The sequence below is a fragment of the Furipterus horrens genome, unplaced genomic scaffold (assembly GCF_987537825.1).
Source record: "Furipterus horrens unplaced genomic scaffold, mFurHor1.1.pri manual_scaffold_5, whole genome shotgun sequence".
Classification (NCBI taxonomy): Eukaryota; Metazoa; Chordata; class Mammalia; order Chiroptera; family Furipteridae; genus Furipterus; species Furipterus horrens.
In genome coordinates, this window is record NW_028327175.1 from 183,316,047 (window position 1) to 183,334,802 (window position 18,756).

Consider the following 18,756-nt stretch of genomic DNA (forward strand, 5'->3'; position numbering starts at 1 on the left):
TGGAATTGTTCCACACTTGCCGGTTCAGTTTGGCCATAACTGTGGCTGCCCTGGCAATTCTCCGGTTGACCTCCAAGTCAACTGACAGAGAGCTCGAGATGGTGGACCCGAGATAAGTGAAGTCGTTGACAACCTCCAGGGTGTATCCGTCGATGGTGATGCATGGGGGAGTCCCCGTGCCTTGAGCCATAACGTTTGTCTTCGTCAGGCTGATGGCTAGTCCGAACTCCTTGCATGCGTGGGAAAGGCAAGTGACTAGCTGCTGGAGTCCCTCTTCGGAGTGTGATGTCAAGGCTGCGTCGTCGGCGAAGAGCATCTCACGGATGAGCACCTCTTTGACTTTGTTCTTGGCTCGTAGACGGGCCAGGTTGTAGAGCTTGCCATCGGATCTGGTGTGAATGAAGACACCCTCGCTGCAGTCCTTAAAGGCGTATTGGAGGAGCATGGAGAAGAAGATTCCGAACAGCGTAGGCGCGAGGACGCAGCCCTGCTTTACTCCGCTGCTGACTGGGAAGGCCTCAGAGGTTGCGCCATTGTAGGACACCGTGCTGTGCATGTTGTCGTGAAAGGACATGACCACGGCAAGCAGATGTGGTGGACAGCCAATCTTCCATAGCAAGTTGAAGAGTCCGCTTCGACTGACCAGATCAAACGCCTTCGTGAGGTCGATAAAGGCGAGGTAGAGTGGTTTATGCTACTCGTGACACTTCTCCTGCAGCTGGCGTAGGGAGAAGATCATGTCCACTGTTGAGCGGCCAGCTCTGAAGCCACACTGGGACTCTGGGTAGACGCGGGAAGCAAGGGTCTGCAGGCGGGCAAGAGCGACCCGGGCGAATACTTTGCCGACGACGCTGAGGAGAGAGATGCCCCGGTAGTTGTTGCAGTCGCTGCGGTCTCCTTTGTTCTTGTACATGGTGATAATGTTGGCGTCTCTCATATCCTGAGGGATGTAACCCTCCTTCCAGCAGAGACAGAGTAGATGGTGGAGCGGCTGTAGCAGGACTGGTTTCCCGCTCTTTAGGATTTCTGGAGGGATTCCGTCGCTTCCTGGTGCTTTCCCGCAAGCGAGGTGGTCGATGGCTTTGCCGAGCTCTGCCGCAGTAGGTGGGGTGTCTAGCTCCTCCATGACTGGTAGGTCTGGGATGGCGTTAAGAGCAGTGTCTGTTACGGTGTTCCTCGTTGCATACAGCTCGAGGTAGTGCTCGGTCCACCACCGCATTTGCTGTTCCTGGTCAGTGATGACCTCACCTGTCTTGGACTTAAGGGGGGCGATCTTGGAGGGGATTGGGCCTGTTGCCTTCTTGATACCCTCATACATTCCTCGTGCGTTGCCTATATCGGCGGCTTCCTGGATGCTTCTGCACAGGTTTAGCCAATAGGTGTTGGCACAGTGGCGGGCGGTCTTCTGGACTTTGTTCCTGGCAGCCCGTAGAGCTTGAAGTGTACTGGGAGTGGGCGTGGCCTTGTAAGCCAGTAGGGCCTTCCTCTTAGCCTCGATCACGGGTTCCATTTCTTCCCAGTGAGCCTCGTACCAGTCAGCGTTCTTCCGCTCTTTCTTCCCGTAAGCAATAATGGCGGAGTTGTATATGGCGTCGCGGAGACGTGGCCAATTGGATTCGAAAACAGCAGTCAACAGCAGTATTAAAAACCATCATCACCGTCATTAACAAATGAGGAGAGACTTTAAGGTTCAAGTACTCTTCTAGTTTTCTGGGAACCCCAAGAACTCATCATGGCTAGTGTCAGAATTTATGAAGCTCAGTTGCTCACAATCATTGATATCACTTTCTTCACTATCTTCATACTGACCAGACGCCCTGAGATTCAGCAGTAAAGTGGGACATTTAAGCATCCCCGGGGGTTTCACCTGGGCCCATCACTTCCTCTTCTAACAGCTGTCGCCACCGCTGACAGGTCAGGTAACACACATCACTGTCTGTGATGCAATATTTGCTCCATAAGATGCACAAGCATTCCCCTCCCCCCATTTTTTGGGGGAAAAAGTGGATCCAAATATACAGTAATTCCATAATGTTTTGTTTTGCTTTTAAGTTGGAAGAGAGGCTATTTTTATATAAGTGTAAGATGATATGCTCTCTGTATTCTTTCTATATAAGCCCTTCGTCTCTTTTGAATCCTTTACATTGATTTCTGAAAGAATCTCAGGAAAACTTTGTGAAGTTATGCATACTACATCCCCTTTCCCAATTCCATTGCATTTTTTGTCTTTCATTTTGTTACATAAAAATTTGAAAAAAAATCTTTTAGTCTTCTCTTGTCACTGATGGTAGCCTTTAGTGCTTTAACAGGGACTCAGGAGAGCTTAACATATATATCCTGATCTTTACTGGAATAAATTATACAACTCTACCTTCTTTGGGTTATTTTATGAAAGCTGCAAGGTAGGGACGGCAGTTACCCCTTTCTCAACGCTGTTAGCTACCTAAACCAACATTTGTTAAATGCTGATTTATTTCCTACTATTGTATTATTTTTGATTTGTCAAATATGTGCTAGGGTTCCTACAAGGAAATAAATCTCTCTTTCGGTTAAGTATTCTGCTCTTTAATTTAAAACGGCTTAGAAAAGTGTGACTTTGCAATGTGCAAAGGCATGGCTTTTCTTTTAACACATCTATGATACCTAGGGAAACAGCAGCCTTAGGAGCACAGAGGAATCTAGACACAATCAACATTAATGTCACTCAGCTTACTGGGTTTCTTCAGAAAATACCCAAGTATTATTTTTTAAAAGGTTTTCCATGTGTGTTTCTATCCCCAAGTCCTCATCTCCTTAGGCTGAATTTTAGATGTACTTATAAGTTTCACTGCCGTTAGTCAGACATTATAGGTGATAAAATGCTTCATGTAGGACCGCTGAAATAATCAGACTGACGGCTGATCTGAGAAAAAGAGGCCCGGCTTTCATTTAAAGGGTGCCTGAAATTACCAAAAAAGGTGCTCATGCTGTATAACTTAATGAATATAATGAGATGGCTGGAGCCTGACAGAATCTCATTGTAAGTAGTCTATTTCACACTGAAAGATAAGCCCTTTTAAAAATTCTAATATTAAGGGCCAACCTTTCTTAACTTTCCTCATAAGCTAGGTCCAAATGGGACAGTCAACGTGACATTTATAAGAGTTAATATCATATTCTTATACCTCGACTGACTGGAACATGATTTTGACTCAGACTAAAATTTTGTTTTTTAAAAAATTAGTCTTTTTTGGCCACTTTCCAGTGAATAGCTTTAAAATTGAGGACAAATAAATTAAAAGGAGAGACTGGCTGGTCAGAAACAATTTAAAGATTTCACTTCATATATAACATGATGAGAATCATATCCAGGCTTTCTTCTTGTTCTCTTACCTGCTCTTTTTATTCTCAAAGCAATTTTCGATTAAGTCTATCCACCCAGACTGTTCATCTATTCATCTGAGAAAAAAGTTTAAAATCTTATTCTCAGTATTGAGAGTAATTTTACCTAAAAAGTTACTAAGTATAAGAGTTATATAATATTCCTGAGGAGGTCATTTCTTTAAAAAAGACTTGACTCTGAAGATTAAAACAATGTCTAAAATAGGGCCTGCAAACTATGCATGGTTCTGGGCCAATTCCACCCACAACCTGTTTTTGTAAATAAAGTTTTATTGGAACACAGCCATGCCTGTTTATGTATGGTCTATGGCTGCTTACAAAGGCAATGCTAAATAGTTGAGATGCAGACCATGTAGCACACAAAGCAGAAAACATTTACATTTACTATCTGGCTCTGTACAGAAGTTTGCTGAACCTTGGCATGGAACAAGTATGCATATTCAAACTACACCTTCTGAATGGAGACTGTGACAATACAACAACCACAAATCTGCAAATGATTTTAATATGTTAGACATACATAAATTCAAATATCTGATTATCTTATAGGTGTATTTCTTGCCTGTGAGATATCTGCATAAAAGTCTGTTGTCTGCTTTTTAAAAAAATCTACAAAGCTTCCTAAGCAAACTTCTGCAGTGCCATTGATTCAGGTTTTCCCAAATTGGGAAATGGGAATGTGAAAGTTATATGAAACTGATGGCCAAACTGTAAATGTAAATACACCACAATATTAAGCAAAGGAACATCCACTGGTTAGTACAGTCAAAGTAGGGGGTAGAGATTCTAACAAGAAGGAAAAAAGAAACCACTCCAAATATTACATTCTCACCATGTATAACATGAGATAGATATTATATGTTATGACAGCAGACAACATATTTTGAATAACCCCACTATGTATGGTACCATACTGTGTATTTCGTAAAAGAGAGGAAAAACAATGTTCCACTTTCTGTAGCTTCTCTAGAATCAAAATAACCACACACAATGCACCATATTTTTTAATAGTATTAACTTAAGCAACTAAAAAAAAAACCCCACCAAACTATTAAAATATTGTATATCCAAGTCCTGGTCAGATGGTTTACTCAGTTGGTTGGATCATCATCCCCTGCACCAGAGTTGCAGGTTCGATCCCCGATCAGGGCGCATACCTAGGTCGCAGGTTTGATCCCTGGTTGGGGCACATATGTTAGGCAACCAATAGATGTTTCTATCTCACATCTATGTTTCTCTCTGTCTGTCTCTCTCTCTCTCTCCCTTCCTCTCTCTCTAAAATCAATTAAAAACATATCCTTGGGTGAGGATTAAAAAATAAAAATAAGTAAGTAAATAAATAAAATATTCTCAAGAAATTCTAAATGCTGTTTCAGTTATAGTCAATTTATTTAATATATAATTTTGAATTCACTTTTCAGTTTATATTACTTAATGGCTACTGTCAAAGGAATCCTATTTTACCACCTCATCAATCTTAGAATTCCTGGTATTTCAGGAATTCAGTATTCCCTCACTTATAGCGGGTATTACGTTCTAGACCTGCCTCCCGCAATAGGTGAAAATCCACGAAGTAGGAACCTTACATTTATTTTAGTATTTATATATATATTTTAAGGCTTTACAGACCCTTCTCACACACTTTTAAGCTGTTCCCAGCCCCTTATTAACCTTTCCCACTCCCTTATTAACCTTTTCCACACTTTTATAAACACTACTTATGTTCTTAAACATATTCTACACTCTTAAACCTGCGTAACTTTAACAACATACATATACAGTACCGCAAAATCCCGCAACATAGAGAAAAAATCCACGATTAATAATTAAATACGTATAATTATTTTTAAAAATCCCGCGATACAGTGAGGCTGCAATAAGTGAACTGCGATACAGAGAGGGACGACTGTATCTGGATCTGAACGGCGGCATAGAAGTTAGTGGCAACCACCTAAGAGGAAAAGACTTCAGAATCTTTGGTGGTCAAATGACATGCCTCGAGCAAGGGAATTCTGACCTGACTGGCAATTAAGCTATGACGTATTGACTTGCATAATAACTGGCATGGTAAAAGTGAAAGGCTGAAATTCCTAATAACCAAGTCCTATTCCTGCAGGCTTAGGAAGAAGGGAGCAGCAAAGAAGTGGGAGAAAGAAAAACAAGTGGTTCCCCTTTAGTATCTGTTTGCAGAGAAGCCAAAGCGCGGAGCTCTGGGCTTCAGGTTGGTCAGTGTAACTTATCAGGGGGTAGATGCGAAAATTTAGGCCTACAACTGATCTGATGCACTCCCTTGAGTAAAATCCACTGGTTAGCTGAAAAGCAAAGGTGCATGGTAAATGAAATTACCTGAGGAAGACTCGGTATTATTCAACTTTTTCCAGCAGATGCAGTTTATAACTCCAGTGCTATCATCCACTGCAAGAGACATGTAAAAGATTAGAACAGAGACTTTGTGAATATAGCACTTTGCGATTGCGTTCAGCCATACTGAAAGATGGCCTTTTCCAACAGTCTGGTTGGGCAAATCCCTTATTAAATTCTCCTTTCACTTTTAGATATAATCTCTCACCCTACACCAGTGGGAACTGCTTGTCTGCAATGTCAAAGTGATACATGAGCCTCATGGAATGCAGTCAACATTTCACTTACCCTACACCTCAAGGGTACTCATGATGCTAGTCTATGACTCTCCTAAAAATTGTGCCCTCAGGAAGTTAAGGGCAAACATCTCAATGACTGCTAACAGAAAAATCAGCCTCGCCCTCCTACCCAGCAACAAGACAGTGTCACGTGGTATGTGGTTGGAGGCACTTAGAGTGCAGCCTTCTGTCACCATTTGCTCTTCCACTAGCTTGCTGACTGATCTAGACAAAGCTCCCCAAGCTTCTGGCCTGAGCTTCTCCTTGAAAGAGCTTTGCCCAGTCCTTATTACTGCAGGGGATAGAAGAAAAGCTAAGCACAGCACAGAAGGGCAGAGTTTTATTTTCATAATAAAAACTAATTCCATCTTGGTGACAAACAATACTGGTCTGTCTTAATTTATTCCTAGTGAAAAAAAAAATCAAAATTTCCCATTGTACTTGGATTTATAATTGTAGAGGTATTGGAGATGTTTGCTATGGGAAGATAGGTCTTTTGTCTTTGCTTAATTTCTGACCAACTCAGAGCAGGGGTTACTAAACATGGGGTCAGTGGGCTTAATGGTTTTTAAAAAGTCATCAGCTAGACTGTTGTAAAAGCGCATGTAATATATGAGAAACATAAGGCAAAAAATTTTTTATTGCTGGTTTAAATCTGTGTTGAAAGCCAAAACTGAGAAGACTTCTTACACTAAAATAAATTCTAGATGGATTTTATTTTATTAAGTGTAGTGTAGGTAAACATAAGAAGATGAGAAGAAAATTTGGGTGAATACTGTTTAACCTTGGGCTTATAGTTAGTGGGGAGAGAGTTCTTTAAGAGATTTGAAAATCAGAACTCATTTTTTGAAGTCATATATTTGACCAACTAAAAACTAATACTGTATAGCAGTATTCCAAATGAAAGGGTTAGTGTCTTAAATATATAAAGAGGTCATACAAATTAATATGGAAAAGACCAAGGCCACAGAGAAAAAGTGGTCAAAAAGAAAAGAATATGCAATCCATGGAATATATAAAAATGGCCATTAAATAGGTCAGCAAGCTAAATTCACTAGTTACCAGAAAAAGGAAGCAAATTTAAATAATTTCCTCAACTACTACAATGACAAATATTAAAAATACAGATATCCTCATATGCTTCTTAGTGAGACTGTAAATCTTTATCAGATTTATAAAGAGGAAGTTTGGAAGTATGTATCAAATTTTAAAATGTATACAGTGTATACTTTGATGTAGCATTTCTTTCCAGTAATTTATCTTGAGGAGAAAAACAGAACAAATATATACATCTTGTATAAGGCCATTCACTGCAATACTGTTTGCACTAATGGAAGTTGAAAATGACCCAAATGTTTATAAATATGGAATTGGTTAAATAAATTCCATGCACAGCATGAGAATAAAAAGTAATAATAAAGATTGATCATTGCTGTTAAAAGATACTCGTGTTTCACTGCAAAACAAAAATTGTATACATTATCTAATTTACATAAAATTTTAAATAGTATATTTTGACAGAAATGATTTTAGGACATTAAAATGCTAATAGTAGTTTCTTTTGGACCATGGGGAAGGAACCCCATATTCAATGTATACACGGACTGTAAGCCTAATTTCAGGACTATTAAGATGAGAAAGAAATGTAAATAATAGTCATGAGGAAATAGGCCTATTTCTTCAATATCAGGACCATCTTAGAAATATTAGGAAGAGTGTTCACTCAAACACTGACATGGTTTTTTGTTTTTTCACATTTACAGGGTTTCACATGAATTTTATGTATTTATTAAAAATTTCTCTAGCTTTAAATTTTATTTTATAATGAGTTAAGTATCATTTTAAGAAGCAAAAAAATTAATAAGGGCATTTTCATCTTTAAAAAATGTATGATACCTTTAGGCATACCAATTCTCTGGCCAGTTTAAAACCTTGATTTATAATGGGAAGTCAGAAAATGTTAGCACGTGAATATTTGTTCTAGAAAACGTGAGGTCATTCTGACCTTGACGGTAGTCTGCCAGGACTCTGGGTCTGAGTTTGAGTTGTTGCCAGGTGCTCTGTGTGCTCAGAGCAATGCCACTAAACCCTTCGACTTCCTGCTTTGCAACCTCTCCAGACAGACCTCTCCTGGTGCCCTGAGGTCTGGCTCCTGGAATGCCCCGGAAGGGCAGCATCCTTGCAGGGCTGCGTCAGGTCATTTCCAGCTGGCACTGCTGCCTGGACTGCCAGTCTTTTGTTCCAGCCATGGGATGGGTCCGTGTGAGCAGGAAGCACCCCCGCATCGGCCTGTGGTGAGTCAGGAGGAGCAGGACCCAGGACAGCAGGAGTGGCTGCCTGGCAGGTAGCCTGAGGGCCAGGCTGGGTCTGAGGACAGCTGGGAGAGCACAGCTCCCCCTTAAACAGGCTCACATGAATTAAAGCTGCAGAAGTGTTTCTACTCTCAATTATTTCAACCTTCAGATGCTTTCTGTTTTCCCACAGCTCACCGATGTGTCACGCTTTCCTGACATCCACTCTAAGGGAAAACATTTTTGGGGAAGACGTACACAAATCACCTTCATCTTTGTATAATTGTAAAGAGGTTAAATGAAGCCCCTTTAGGTCACAGGCATAACATCTAGCCTAGTTCTAGCACCAGGACTGATGTCCTCAAACAGCCTCATTTATTTCACTTAAAAAACAGAAAGTTAAAGCCTAGATGTTGCTGACTGGGGGCAGAGAGGCAGGGTGAGAAAAATCAAACTGAGTTACATGTGGGCTACATAGCATGCTGGAGTCAGCAGATACATTGGACCCAGCGGTGGAACCTGGAACAAGTAACTGAGCCTTACTTTTCTTACCTATAAAATGGAAATATCTGTCCTTTCTGTTTCAGAAGGTTAGAGGGAGACTAACAGAAAACTATGCACATGAAAATGCTTTGTAAATTGAGGCCCTGGCTGAGTGGCTCGGTTGACTAGAGCGTCATCCCATACACCAAAAGAAAAAAAGAAAAAGAGGTTGTGAGTTCTAGCCCCAAGTCAGGGCATATACCTAGGTTGCAGGTTTGGTCCACAGGAAGGGCACATATGGGAGGCGATGGATTGATGTTTCTCTCTTTCTCTCAAGTCAATAAACATATCCCCAGGTGAGGATTAAAAAAATGCTTTATAAGTTGAAAGATACTATTATTTCATCACTGGTATTTGGAGAGAAGTACTGTATTATACTATGAAGTACTTCCCCACAACTGGGTATGCTATAGGAACTTAGTGACTGCTTATTGAATTGTCTGAAGAAAAATAAAACCAGTATCTTTGGTAAAATCAGGCAGGTGTAAGATCCAGTAAGGAGATGCTGACAAGATGATCTATTTCAGAGTTTTAAAAAATATATATATATGCTGGGAGCCCTGGCTGCTGTGGCTCAGTGGATTGATGGCCAGCATGCGAACCAAAGGGTCACTGGTTTGATTCCCAGTCAGGTCCCCAGTTGGGGGCGTGTGAGAGGCAGCCACACATTCATGTTTCTCTCTCTCTCTCTCTCTCCCTTCCCCTCTCTCTAAAAGTAAATAAATAAAGTCTTAAAAAAAAAAGTCAATGAAAAAAAATACACCCTTGACACTGAAATCATATTTCGACAATTCGCTGGTATCCAAACTACAGAAACCCTTTAGTTTCCATCATCATGAGGAAAGGGAAATTTTCTGATAATGTATACTTTGCCCTTTGAGCAGCAAAAAAGTGTTGTTGTTGTTTTAAAATTTTCTGGATATAAAGCTTATAAATTATTTTTCAGACCTCCCTGCCTTCTTAAAAGGTCTACTTTAACATTAATCAGTCCTTTTCTTTTTATAGACACACATTACCATCCTTTGCTATTTATAGCTATGCCCTCAGGTGTCAGGTGTCTGTCTCTGATCAACCAATGATCCTAGACAGCCGAATTTTAATTCCACCTCCTAACCAACCCTCCCGCAGCTGCCATGTGACAGCCGTCATCAGCATCATTCCTATCTGTTGCCTCACTTTACACATAGCCCATGTCAGAAGCTCCAAGGGGCTCTCAGTAGAGGCAGGTGTATGGGGTCTACCCTGAAAGGCTGGGGTTTTTTCAAATTCAGCATTCAACTAAGTGGGGTCCTTCCACATAAACTCAGTGTCAGACGCAATGGTTCTTACCTCCATAACTGTAGAAAGCATTTCTTTCTCTCACTCCAATCACAGTTCCCAAGATATCTACCTGTTTTATTGGATGTCCATTGTAAAAAAATACACCTGAAATGTAAAAAAAAAGCAAAGTCCATGTAATGTATGGTTATATTTTCTGTTTCTGTCAATGTTAACTGAGGGAATAGGGGTGGGGGTAGGGTGTGTATCAAAAATCAGTGGTATGCTGCCCTGGCTGGTGTGGCTCAGTGGAATTAGCACTGGCCTGAGAACTGAAAGGTCGCTGGTTCGATTTCCAGTCAGGGCATTTGCCTGAGTTGAGGGCTAGGTTCCCAGGTGGGGCCATATGAGAGGCAACAAAATGATGTGTCTCTCACACACACACTGATGTTTCTCTCCCTCTTTTTCTCCCTCCCTTCCTCTCTCTCTAAAAATAAATAAGTAAATAAAACTTAAAAAAAAAAAAATCAGTGGCATGCTGCTTGCTGAAATTCTAGACTTAAAAACCGACCCTTGACAAATGGCAAGTCCCAAGAAATCAGAAGATGTCTTTTCCTTGGGGATCATACAGAGAAAGCCTGGCTTTAAAGAAGCTTATAGTAGAACAAAGAAAACCAATGTTGCCCAACTGGATTTGGTTAATCTTCCTTCCACTTGTGGAAATGAAATGCACCTCCCTGTAGAACTCTCATAAGGGGCCTGAAAACAGTCATTGTATTACAGAACCAAACACAGTACTGCACTGAGGGGCTGGAAAAGGAGAAAGAGGAAACCACAAGAAAGGCCTCTCTGGCTTTTTTACTGCTGGGTTTCCAGGAAACCAGTCATCACTTCTATGAATTAGCAGTAGCTTTTTTTTTGAGGAGAAGATAATTAGGTTACCAAACACTATGCTTTGGGGCCAACACATTACAACTCCAAAACTCTTTGAAACTCTATTTCCAAACCAGATGACAGATGCCAGCAGGCAGGCTCCGGCCAGAGGGGAAAGTTGAGAGGAGGGGCCCTCCCTACCCACTAACACCTAGAGGCCTTTTCTGGACTCAGGGACTGGACTCTGACAGAGGGACTCCTGGTGGTGATGAGTCCTTGATGCCAACCCAGGCCCCATTGCTGTCCTGGCTCCTGCAGGCTTCCATGCTGTGCCCTGCCCCCATCCTAACAGGAACTTTTTGGCTTAAGCTACTTGCATGGAGTTCCTGTCACCTGCAGCTAAAGAGTCCCGACTAAAATCCTCTTTTTTTCTCTCTACTACAACTGAATTCTTTACTTTCAGAAAGAAGCTGTAAACTTTTAACTGGTGACTTCTTTAAAAAAAAAAAAATGTAAACAAAGAATCGGTTATCCCTTTAGGCATTCGGCCACCTCCCACCCCCGCCCACCCCCCTTATGCCTGGTCAGAGCCTTTCTTTTCCAAGTCCATGGGGACCCGTGGTCTGAACCGCAACACCCTTCAGAAACCCCAGACTGGCCTCCACGGACCACTCCCTTCTTTTCCATGTGGATAAAGGGGCTGGGGATGAGTAGTTCACAGCAGAGGTCCAGGGGGAGGACAGGGAGGCTCTGGACCCCAGTGGCCAGAAATTCTAGAACAGTGAGATGTGGTCTGAAGAAGAGAAAAGGTGGCAAATTTAGCCAAAAGAAGGGCCGCCTACAGGCATATTTCAAAGGATACTTAGTAGACTAGAGATCATGCCCAGGGCAACCTTGGGGGCCATCAGCTGAAATGGCAGGGCCACACAAGGGAAGTAGCCTGGGTCACTGTGTCATCACTGGAGGAGAGTCACCCTCAAAACCAGAAACACTTGGACTGAACGAGGACAAGAGTGAGGCAGTTTCAGCTGACTTCTCGTGAGTTCTTAGGATTAAAATCTGGGTCTTAAGTTACCACCTTGGGTGAGACCCTCAGTCCTGCCGCTGCCCACTTGCGCTGATCAAACACAAGGGAGAGAGGGAGATCCCTGCAGGACCTTTGCAGACAACCTTTCCTGCTTCTCTGCATGGCAGAAGGGAAGTTAAAATTGGGAGAATGAGCCTTACCCAGGAACACGGGTATAGAGTCCTCTAGTGAAGTGCACCCCAACCGTGCCTTGGCATGCTCTTGTGCAGAGACCGGCTATGGCATGGCAATGCTCTGGACCTCCAGGTTTGTTTTAGGGCCAGGTGGGGCTCAGCACAGCCCAGGCTGGTCTCTGGCTGAGTCAGCACTTTCTGCTTCCCCAAATGCACTGGACAGGTAATAATTCTTTCTGGTTAGTTGAGTACTGAGTGCAGCAAAGTTAGAGAGCAGTATTTTCTAAAACCAACTCAAGGTCTGTCCTGGTTGTCAGGCAGTTGTTTGTATCAGGGGCCGAGCACACCACAAGGCTTCCTGTGGTTAGTGGTGGCCCACAGGGCATTGGCCATCAAAGGAAGAATTGGGGAGCTGTTCAGACCTATGGAAGGCTTACTGCCTACCCCTGAAATGTCCTTCCAGTTGGTGCTGGAGGCACAACGGATATTCTGCTGGGAACGTCTGAAAGCTTCTGACAGTCCCAGGACTCTGGGTTTCCTTTCGGCACCTTGGTATGCACTGCTATCTACGGTAGTTGTTAAGAGTAAAGAGCCGACATACTTTAAGAAGGTAAAAAGAGCTAGCCAAAAGGCATTATGACTAGATTGAAGCATATGGAAACGGCGATGAGAAGATCAGACTAACGACACAAGCCAATAAAGTCCCCAAGTCACTGGAAGGCTAGTCAGCCAATGTTACCAACTCTGTGCTGGGCAACACTTGATAAAAATCTGAACAGGTCTATACCTGAGGACACAAGAGACTTTTCTGAAAAAGCACAGAAAAGGGAGCTAAACTTTCATCTCATGGACTGACAATGGCTCACCTTCAAGGGCAAAGTCACTCAAGGTGCGAAAATCCTTCTCATCCCAAGTCACTGATAGAAAAAACATCTTAAAAGCATCACAGAACAATGGAGAACAAATTTAGGAGAAAATAACAGATGGGTTGAATAGAAACACTCTGAGAAGATCAACTGAGGAGGAAACACACTGTGTAGAAATAAAGAAATCTCCTAAAGTATACAGAAACATGAACTATCCATATCAGAAGTGCAACCTCTACGAGAAGATGGCTGAAGACAAGGAAAAAGAATTGGAGAGAACCACTTCCTTCTATCCACACAAGATTCTCTTCTATGGAAAAAGAGCCCAAGAAAATTGGACGGCAGCTCTGTTGACAGCTTGGCGAGTTAAGAAAAGAAAGTAACCACAAGAAACACTGGCTAATGTTGAGTTAAAGTTGCAGCCTTTCCCAAATGGCTCCTTTGTTCCTATTGCCTTTTGTTCCACATGCTGCTCACAAAGGCCCAGACGGATCAGAGGATCCATGGGTCATCAGGTTCCACAGAAGAAGGAGGGTCATGCTGGGAGGTTTCCAAAATCCAGGGTCACAGGCAGTTCTGATTTAGCCTGGACAGCCACAATCACAGCAAAACATTTGCCTGCGTTTTCTCTCTTAAAAGTGCTTCCAATTTATTTCTTTTAGTCTAACTGCTGTTAATTAACTGATGATGCAACTGCTGTTACTGAAGTTTGATAGTATTAAAATGCCTAAGAAAATATTTTTAAAATACAGGTGTATATATTCATTTCATATAACCCTTGTGGATACAGATTTCTACTTCATTGAACCCTCTAGAATTAGACAATATAAGTATTGTATTTCAATTTAAGAAAAGTGATTCAATATTTATTCTGTGGGAGAAAAAGAGCCACACACTAAACCCGGCAAGCTCAGGGAGACCTGTGTGGCAGCCTTACAAACTCAGACACCTAAAGTAACCACAAAGGACGGTCTGAAATTAAAACTTATTAACTAAAAGCAGTTCATAGTGGGTAGTCATGTCCTAACAAAGGTCAATCTCTACTTAACAGAGCCTGTCTATAGTCTTTTGGCATCTATGAAAACATACCTTTGAAGCAGGGGGAGACCACAAATCCCCTCCTGGTTATTGTTATCATGTTAATTGTTAACTGTTAACTATTCTATATCCACCTGTGTAAAAGTATGTGTCTATTATTTTACCTTTTATCCAATCCAGAGGTTTCCCCCACTACTTTGCTTTCTCCCGCCTCCCTAATCTATCATCAATGGATCAAGTCTTCTTTGAATCTAATGTACAAAATAAGGTGCTAAACTACCATTCTCTGGAGCATTTTCTCAATTCGTTGAGATTTTGCTTCCTGGCAATTGTCATCAGTTCGGCTCAAACTCATAAAAATTCTTACAGGTTTGGCTGTTTCTTACGTTGACAATCCTATCACTAAAGTTCGCTATGGATAGAGACATCTGGAATGATAGACAATTTCTGTGTTCTATGAGCTATAAACAAAAAGGCAAAACAAAATAAGGCACCCCAAACCTAAACACCACCACCACCACAGTCAAACGTCATAATATTTTTATTAGTTTAACCCTAGATTCACATGTTAATTTAGAGGAGTCGACACTTTGCAAAGCAATTCTAAGGCTACCCAGTCTAAGGTCAAATTTTACAGATTAAGGGCACAGTCTCCCATAAGACTGATCTCACTTCAGTCACCAGCCCCAAATTTGGGGGTCTTCAGGACACCCATAATTCTGACTAACTGGCTACATATTTGGGAATCCTATGACTCCATCAGGTTTGACAACTTGTTAGAATGGCACATAGAACTCAGGAAGGTGCTATACTTACAACTATGATTTTATAATAGGGCATAAATCAAGACTAGCCAAATGAAGAGATGCATAGGACAGGGCCTGGCAGAGTCCAAGCAGAAAGTTCCCTTGTCTCCAGGGCACATGGATGTAAGATACCAACCAGGAAAGCTCACTCAAGCCTCAGTACCCAGGGCTTTTACTTGGGTTTCATTACGTAGACATGATTGATCGAGTCATTGGCCACATGACCACTCAATCTCCAGGCCTCTGCCCCTACCAAGGAGTCAGGCTGAAGTCACATGGCTCAAAACTAAACCCTTTAATCACATGGTTGGTCTTTCAAGCACTAACAACCCTCATCCTGAAACTACATACGGGTCCAGCATGAGGCAGGTGGTAGGGTAAGCCCAGGTGTAGTTCAAGGGTCCACTGAGATAACAAGGACACTCCCACCATTCCAGAAATCCAAAGATCTCCTAAGAACCATGGACAAGGGCCAACCAAATTCTTTCTTACACATTTGTTTCTTGTTTTATCATTCTTTGGTTAACTTCTGTTATTTTGTTTAAGATAGTCTTTGCAATTTAAACGTTTCTAAATTTTATTCAATCAAAGCAGTTTTTCTTTATGACAAACCAAACCAAAACAACAAAAACAACACAAAAGTAAAAGCCTAGACTAGAACCCTAAAACCCTATGTGAAGTTAAGGTTGATGTCTGCTTCAGCCACGAGGTTTCATTTTAAAAACCGCATACAGCAGAGATCACTGGGGCCAGTCTTCCTTGGTTTGTGGTTAATCCTTCCTGAAGTTCTTTATCCACAGGAAGAACCTTATGAATACATACTTCTACATCACTGAACCCTCTAGAATTAGACAATGTAAGTACCGTGCCCCTGCTATGAGGCAGGATAGTTAGATGTTAGGAGAATTTTTGACAAGTGGGAAAAAGGAATCAAGTGGTTAGACAAATAGGGCCAAGTGAGTCAAGCAATTTACAGCCAGTTAGTAAAATGCAAGTTCTTATCTTCCCTGACCAAGGACACTTGAGAGCGAATGGTTTCTAGCTCTTCTCCCTAATCAGAGAGTAAGTAGCTTCAAGCGCCCTGGTCAGGGAGATGGATCACAGAGACCCAATTAGTGCCAACCAAACCCAGGGATGAATGAAGTCAGGGGAATAAATAACAAACACTCCAATTAGAGTCAAACAAATCCAAGCTAGAGGCAAAGCAGGCCAGCAAATGGTTCCTCTACGCACTCATTTTAGCCCTTTAACGTATTAAAAAACACACCCGGAAAATGGATAAACGCTCTGCTGAAACCCTCCGCAGAGACCTCCCCTAAGATTCCCACCTGCAAAGGAGAAATAAAAAGTCTGAAGACAAAAGACCCAGTGAGGGGCTTCTTCTGGTGCACACCATGCTCTTCCTTTCTCCTAAACTCTAAGGGTCCCCACTGAGACATTCAACCGGAGGAACAGCGGGCAATGGCAGCTTATCCGGGCTTACCCCCTGAACCAGTCTCCAAGGTCCCCCTTCCCCTTTTCTCTGACTTCTCAGTGAGCTAACAGCAGCCCTGCGTAGTCTCTCTCCTGCTGCTTCTACTATCCTAGTCCTTCCTTTGTTTCACTGTCCCCAGCTTAGATAAACATCCTCTTAAAATCACCTAGACTAGTATTGTAAAAGCTTTACTGCACAAAGTCAAGAATTCACACACACCATGCCTGCCCAAGGCAGACCTGCTCCAGGCTGGTCCCTTTCCGGTGACAATAATTCCTTGAGCACCTACAGAAGACCTTGCTTAAATAAGTCTGGCTTCTGGTGTGAAATTAATTTCTTCCTGAGGAGATGAGCTATTTAGAATACCAGACTGCTCTGGAAAAAGGACAAGTGTTGGGGAGTTTGGCCACCTTCCAAGGAAAAAACAGAACATTTCCAACAATAACGAGGAAATAAAGGTGTGGTGAAAAAGCTGTACAAAAGGCTTTAGAATAAGGTCATTCAAACACATTTGTACACAGAACATCACCTCATTAAAACTGCATAGTTGAGATTCTTGACTACTTCTGACTCACAGCTTGCTATTCATTCAAAGTAGCAGAGTTTAACCAGACTTCTCACATAGAACAGTAAACATGTGAAGATCCATCCACTGCTATGTGAATTATTTAAATCCATCCCACAGTATATCTGTTATATTTTTAGGTATGAAGAGCCCATTGTTATTGACCACCACACTAATTTTTTTTAAAAAGCGATTTCTTTAAATTTACACTTATAATACTTTATTGCTTCAATTACTAATTCCTGAGGGCCCACTACATGCTTATGATGATGTTTATGTTATTTTGATATCCAAAACTTGACATGAATTCAAAACAAAACCCAAGGAAATCAGGTTAATCCCCATTTTTACAAAGAAGCTCTACAGGTGAGTCACATCTGGGCCAGGTAAGTGGTACATTTAGGAAAGGCAGCAAAGCCTAGGGATGCCTGGTCCAGTGAGCTTCCACCAAGAACAGCACCAGGAAAAACAACCGAGCATCTTCAAATATGAAGGATTTCAAACTCGGTAAAATATACTCATCAGTACAAAGATTAACTCCCCCAAACATCTATTTTAAAAAGATTTAGGCTGTTTTTAACTTGCATATAAATAAACTCACTTGAGAGTCAGGGCTAGGTTATTTTCAAAGCCTGCAGGAAGGAAGGCTTTCACGAAAGCACTAAGTCCCAGATTTCTGCAGCTTTCGGGGTGAGTTGGGGTACAGATGCTGCACAGGGCATCCACCAGGACACCAGCCACATACCTCGCACCTGGCAAGACTCTTTCAAGTCCAGGATATCCTTGATGTAGAGTTTTGCAAAGGCTAGAAACACAGGATCCAACCCCCACCAGAGGGAAGGGGTCTCCTCTTCACACCCGCTGGATTCAGACTGCATCGGTCGGCTGGGCTGTGGCTTCCAGGCAGCCCTGAAATCTCTCATCACTGAGTTGAGAATCTAGATAGGAGACACAAAGTCAGGATGCTACGCGGTTCAAGCTGGTGAAACTGGCATGGCCCCAAAGCTGTTCCCCAGCGGGCATCCATAACTCTACCAGGGGTAAACCCAGGGGTCCACAACCTGTCAAACTGCCTGCCACGGGTTAAAAGGCGTTCCCAGGGGGAAGATCCCTGAGTTCCTGACGGCTCTCCCCCTGGAATCTCCTCTGCGCCACGAAACTGTGTCTCCTTCCCCAAGAGTTAAACACCAACTTTTCATTTTGGGGAGAGAGATCCAAGAGGTGTACCCTGAAACCGCTCTAATGGGTGGGGTCCAGAGAGGAATTGGCGCCCTTGTGGCCATACACGCGTTGGGCACAGTGGGTGTGTCTGTCCCTCAGCCGGCTCCCGCGCGTCCCGCTTTCCGGAAGAAACGGAGAACGGGAGAAAGCGGAAACGCAGACTTGCTCGTAGCCCCTCCCGCCGCGCCCGAGTCGCTGGCCCGCGGGTTCCCGGAGCGCGCAGGCGCAGCCCTCTCGGCACAGGGCAGCCGGTGCCTCTGAAATTCCGGTGGGGCCAACACCGCCGCAGGCGCGGGATCGGGCCACATTTCCCAGCCCAGTGCTTTCCTCCCGGCTGGTCGCCCTCCCCTCCCCTCCCGCAGCCACGCTCTCTTCTAGGAAGCTGCGGGTTGGTCTGACTCAGGCAGCCCTCGGCTCCCTCCACCCGCCTGCACCCCGCGGGCCTCCTTAGGGACGCAGAGCCTAAATCTCCAAGATCTTGGGAGGTGGCCTTGAAATTTCTGCTGCCTAAACCCCACACAACCTTTCATTACGCGCCTCCCACCCCCACCCCGGGCTGGTGGGGAGACCCTGAGCCAAGACCTCTCCGAGTTGGGGCTGGG

The 18,756-nt window shown here is 43.0% G+C and overlaps 1 protein-coding gene across 1 annotated transcript in view; it reads right to left on the bottom strand.

Moving 5' to 3' along the window:
- STN1 (STN1 subunit of CST complex) overlaps positions 1-18,380 on the bottom strand; it is a 43,936-nt gene extending 25,556 nt beyond the window's left edge. The window contains exons 1-4 of the mRNA XM_090278547.1: positions 18,161-18,380; positions 17,679-17,871; positions 10,184-10,279; positions 5,728-5,796 (exon numbers count right to left, since the gene is read on the bottom strand). Of these exons, the coding sequence (XP_090134673.1) occupies positions 5,728-5,796; positions 10,184-10,279; positions 17,679-17,856 (343 nt within the window). The 5' untranslated portion in view covers positions 17,857-17,871; positions 18,161-18,380. The remainder of the gene's footprint in view (positions 1-5,727; positions 5,797-10,183; positions 10,280-17,678; positions 17,872-18,160) is intronic.
- Between the last annotated feature and the right edge of the window lie 376 nt (positions 18,381-18,756).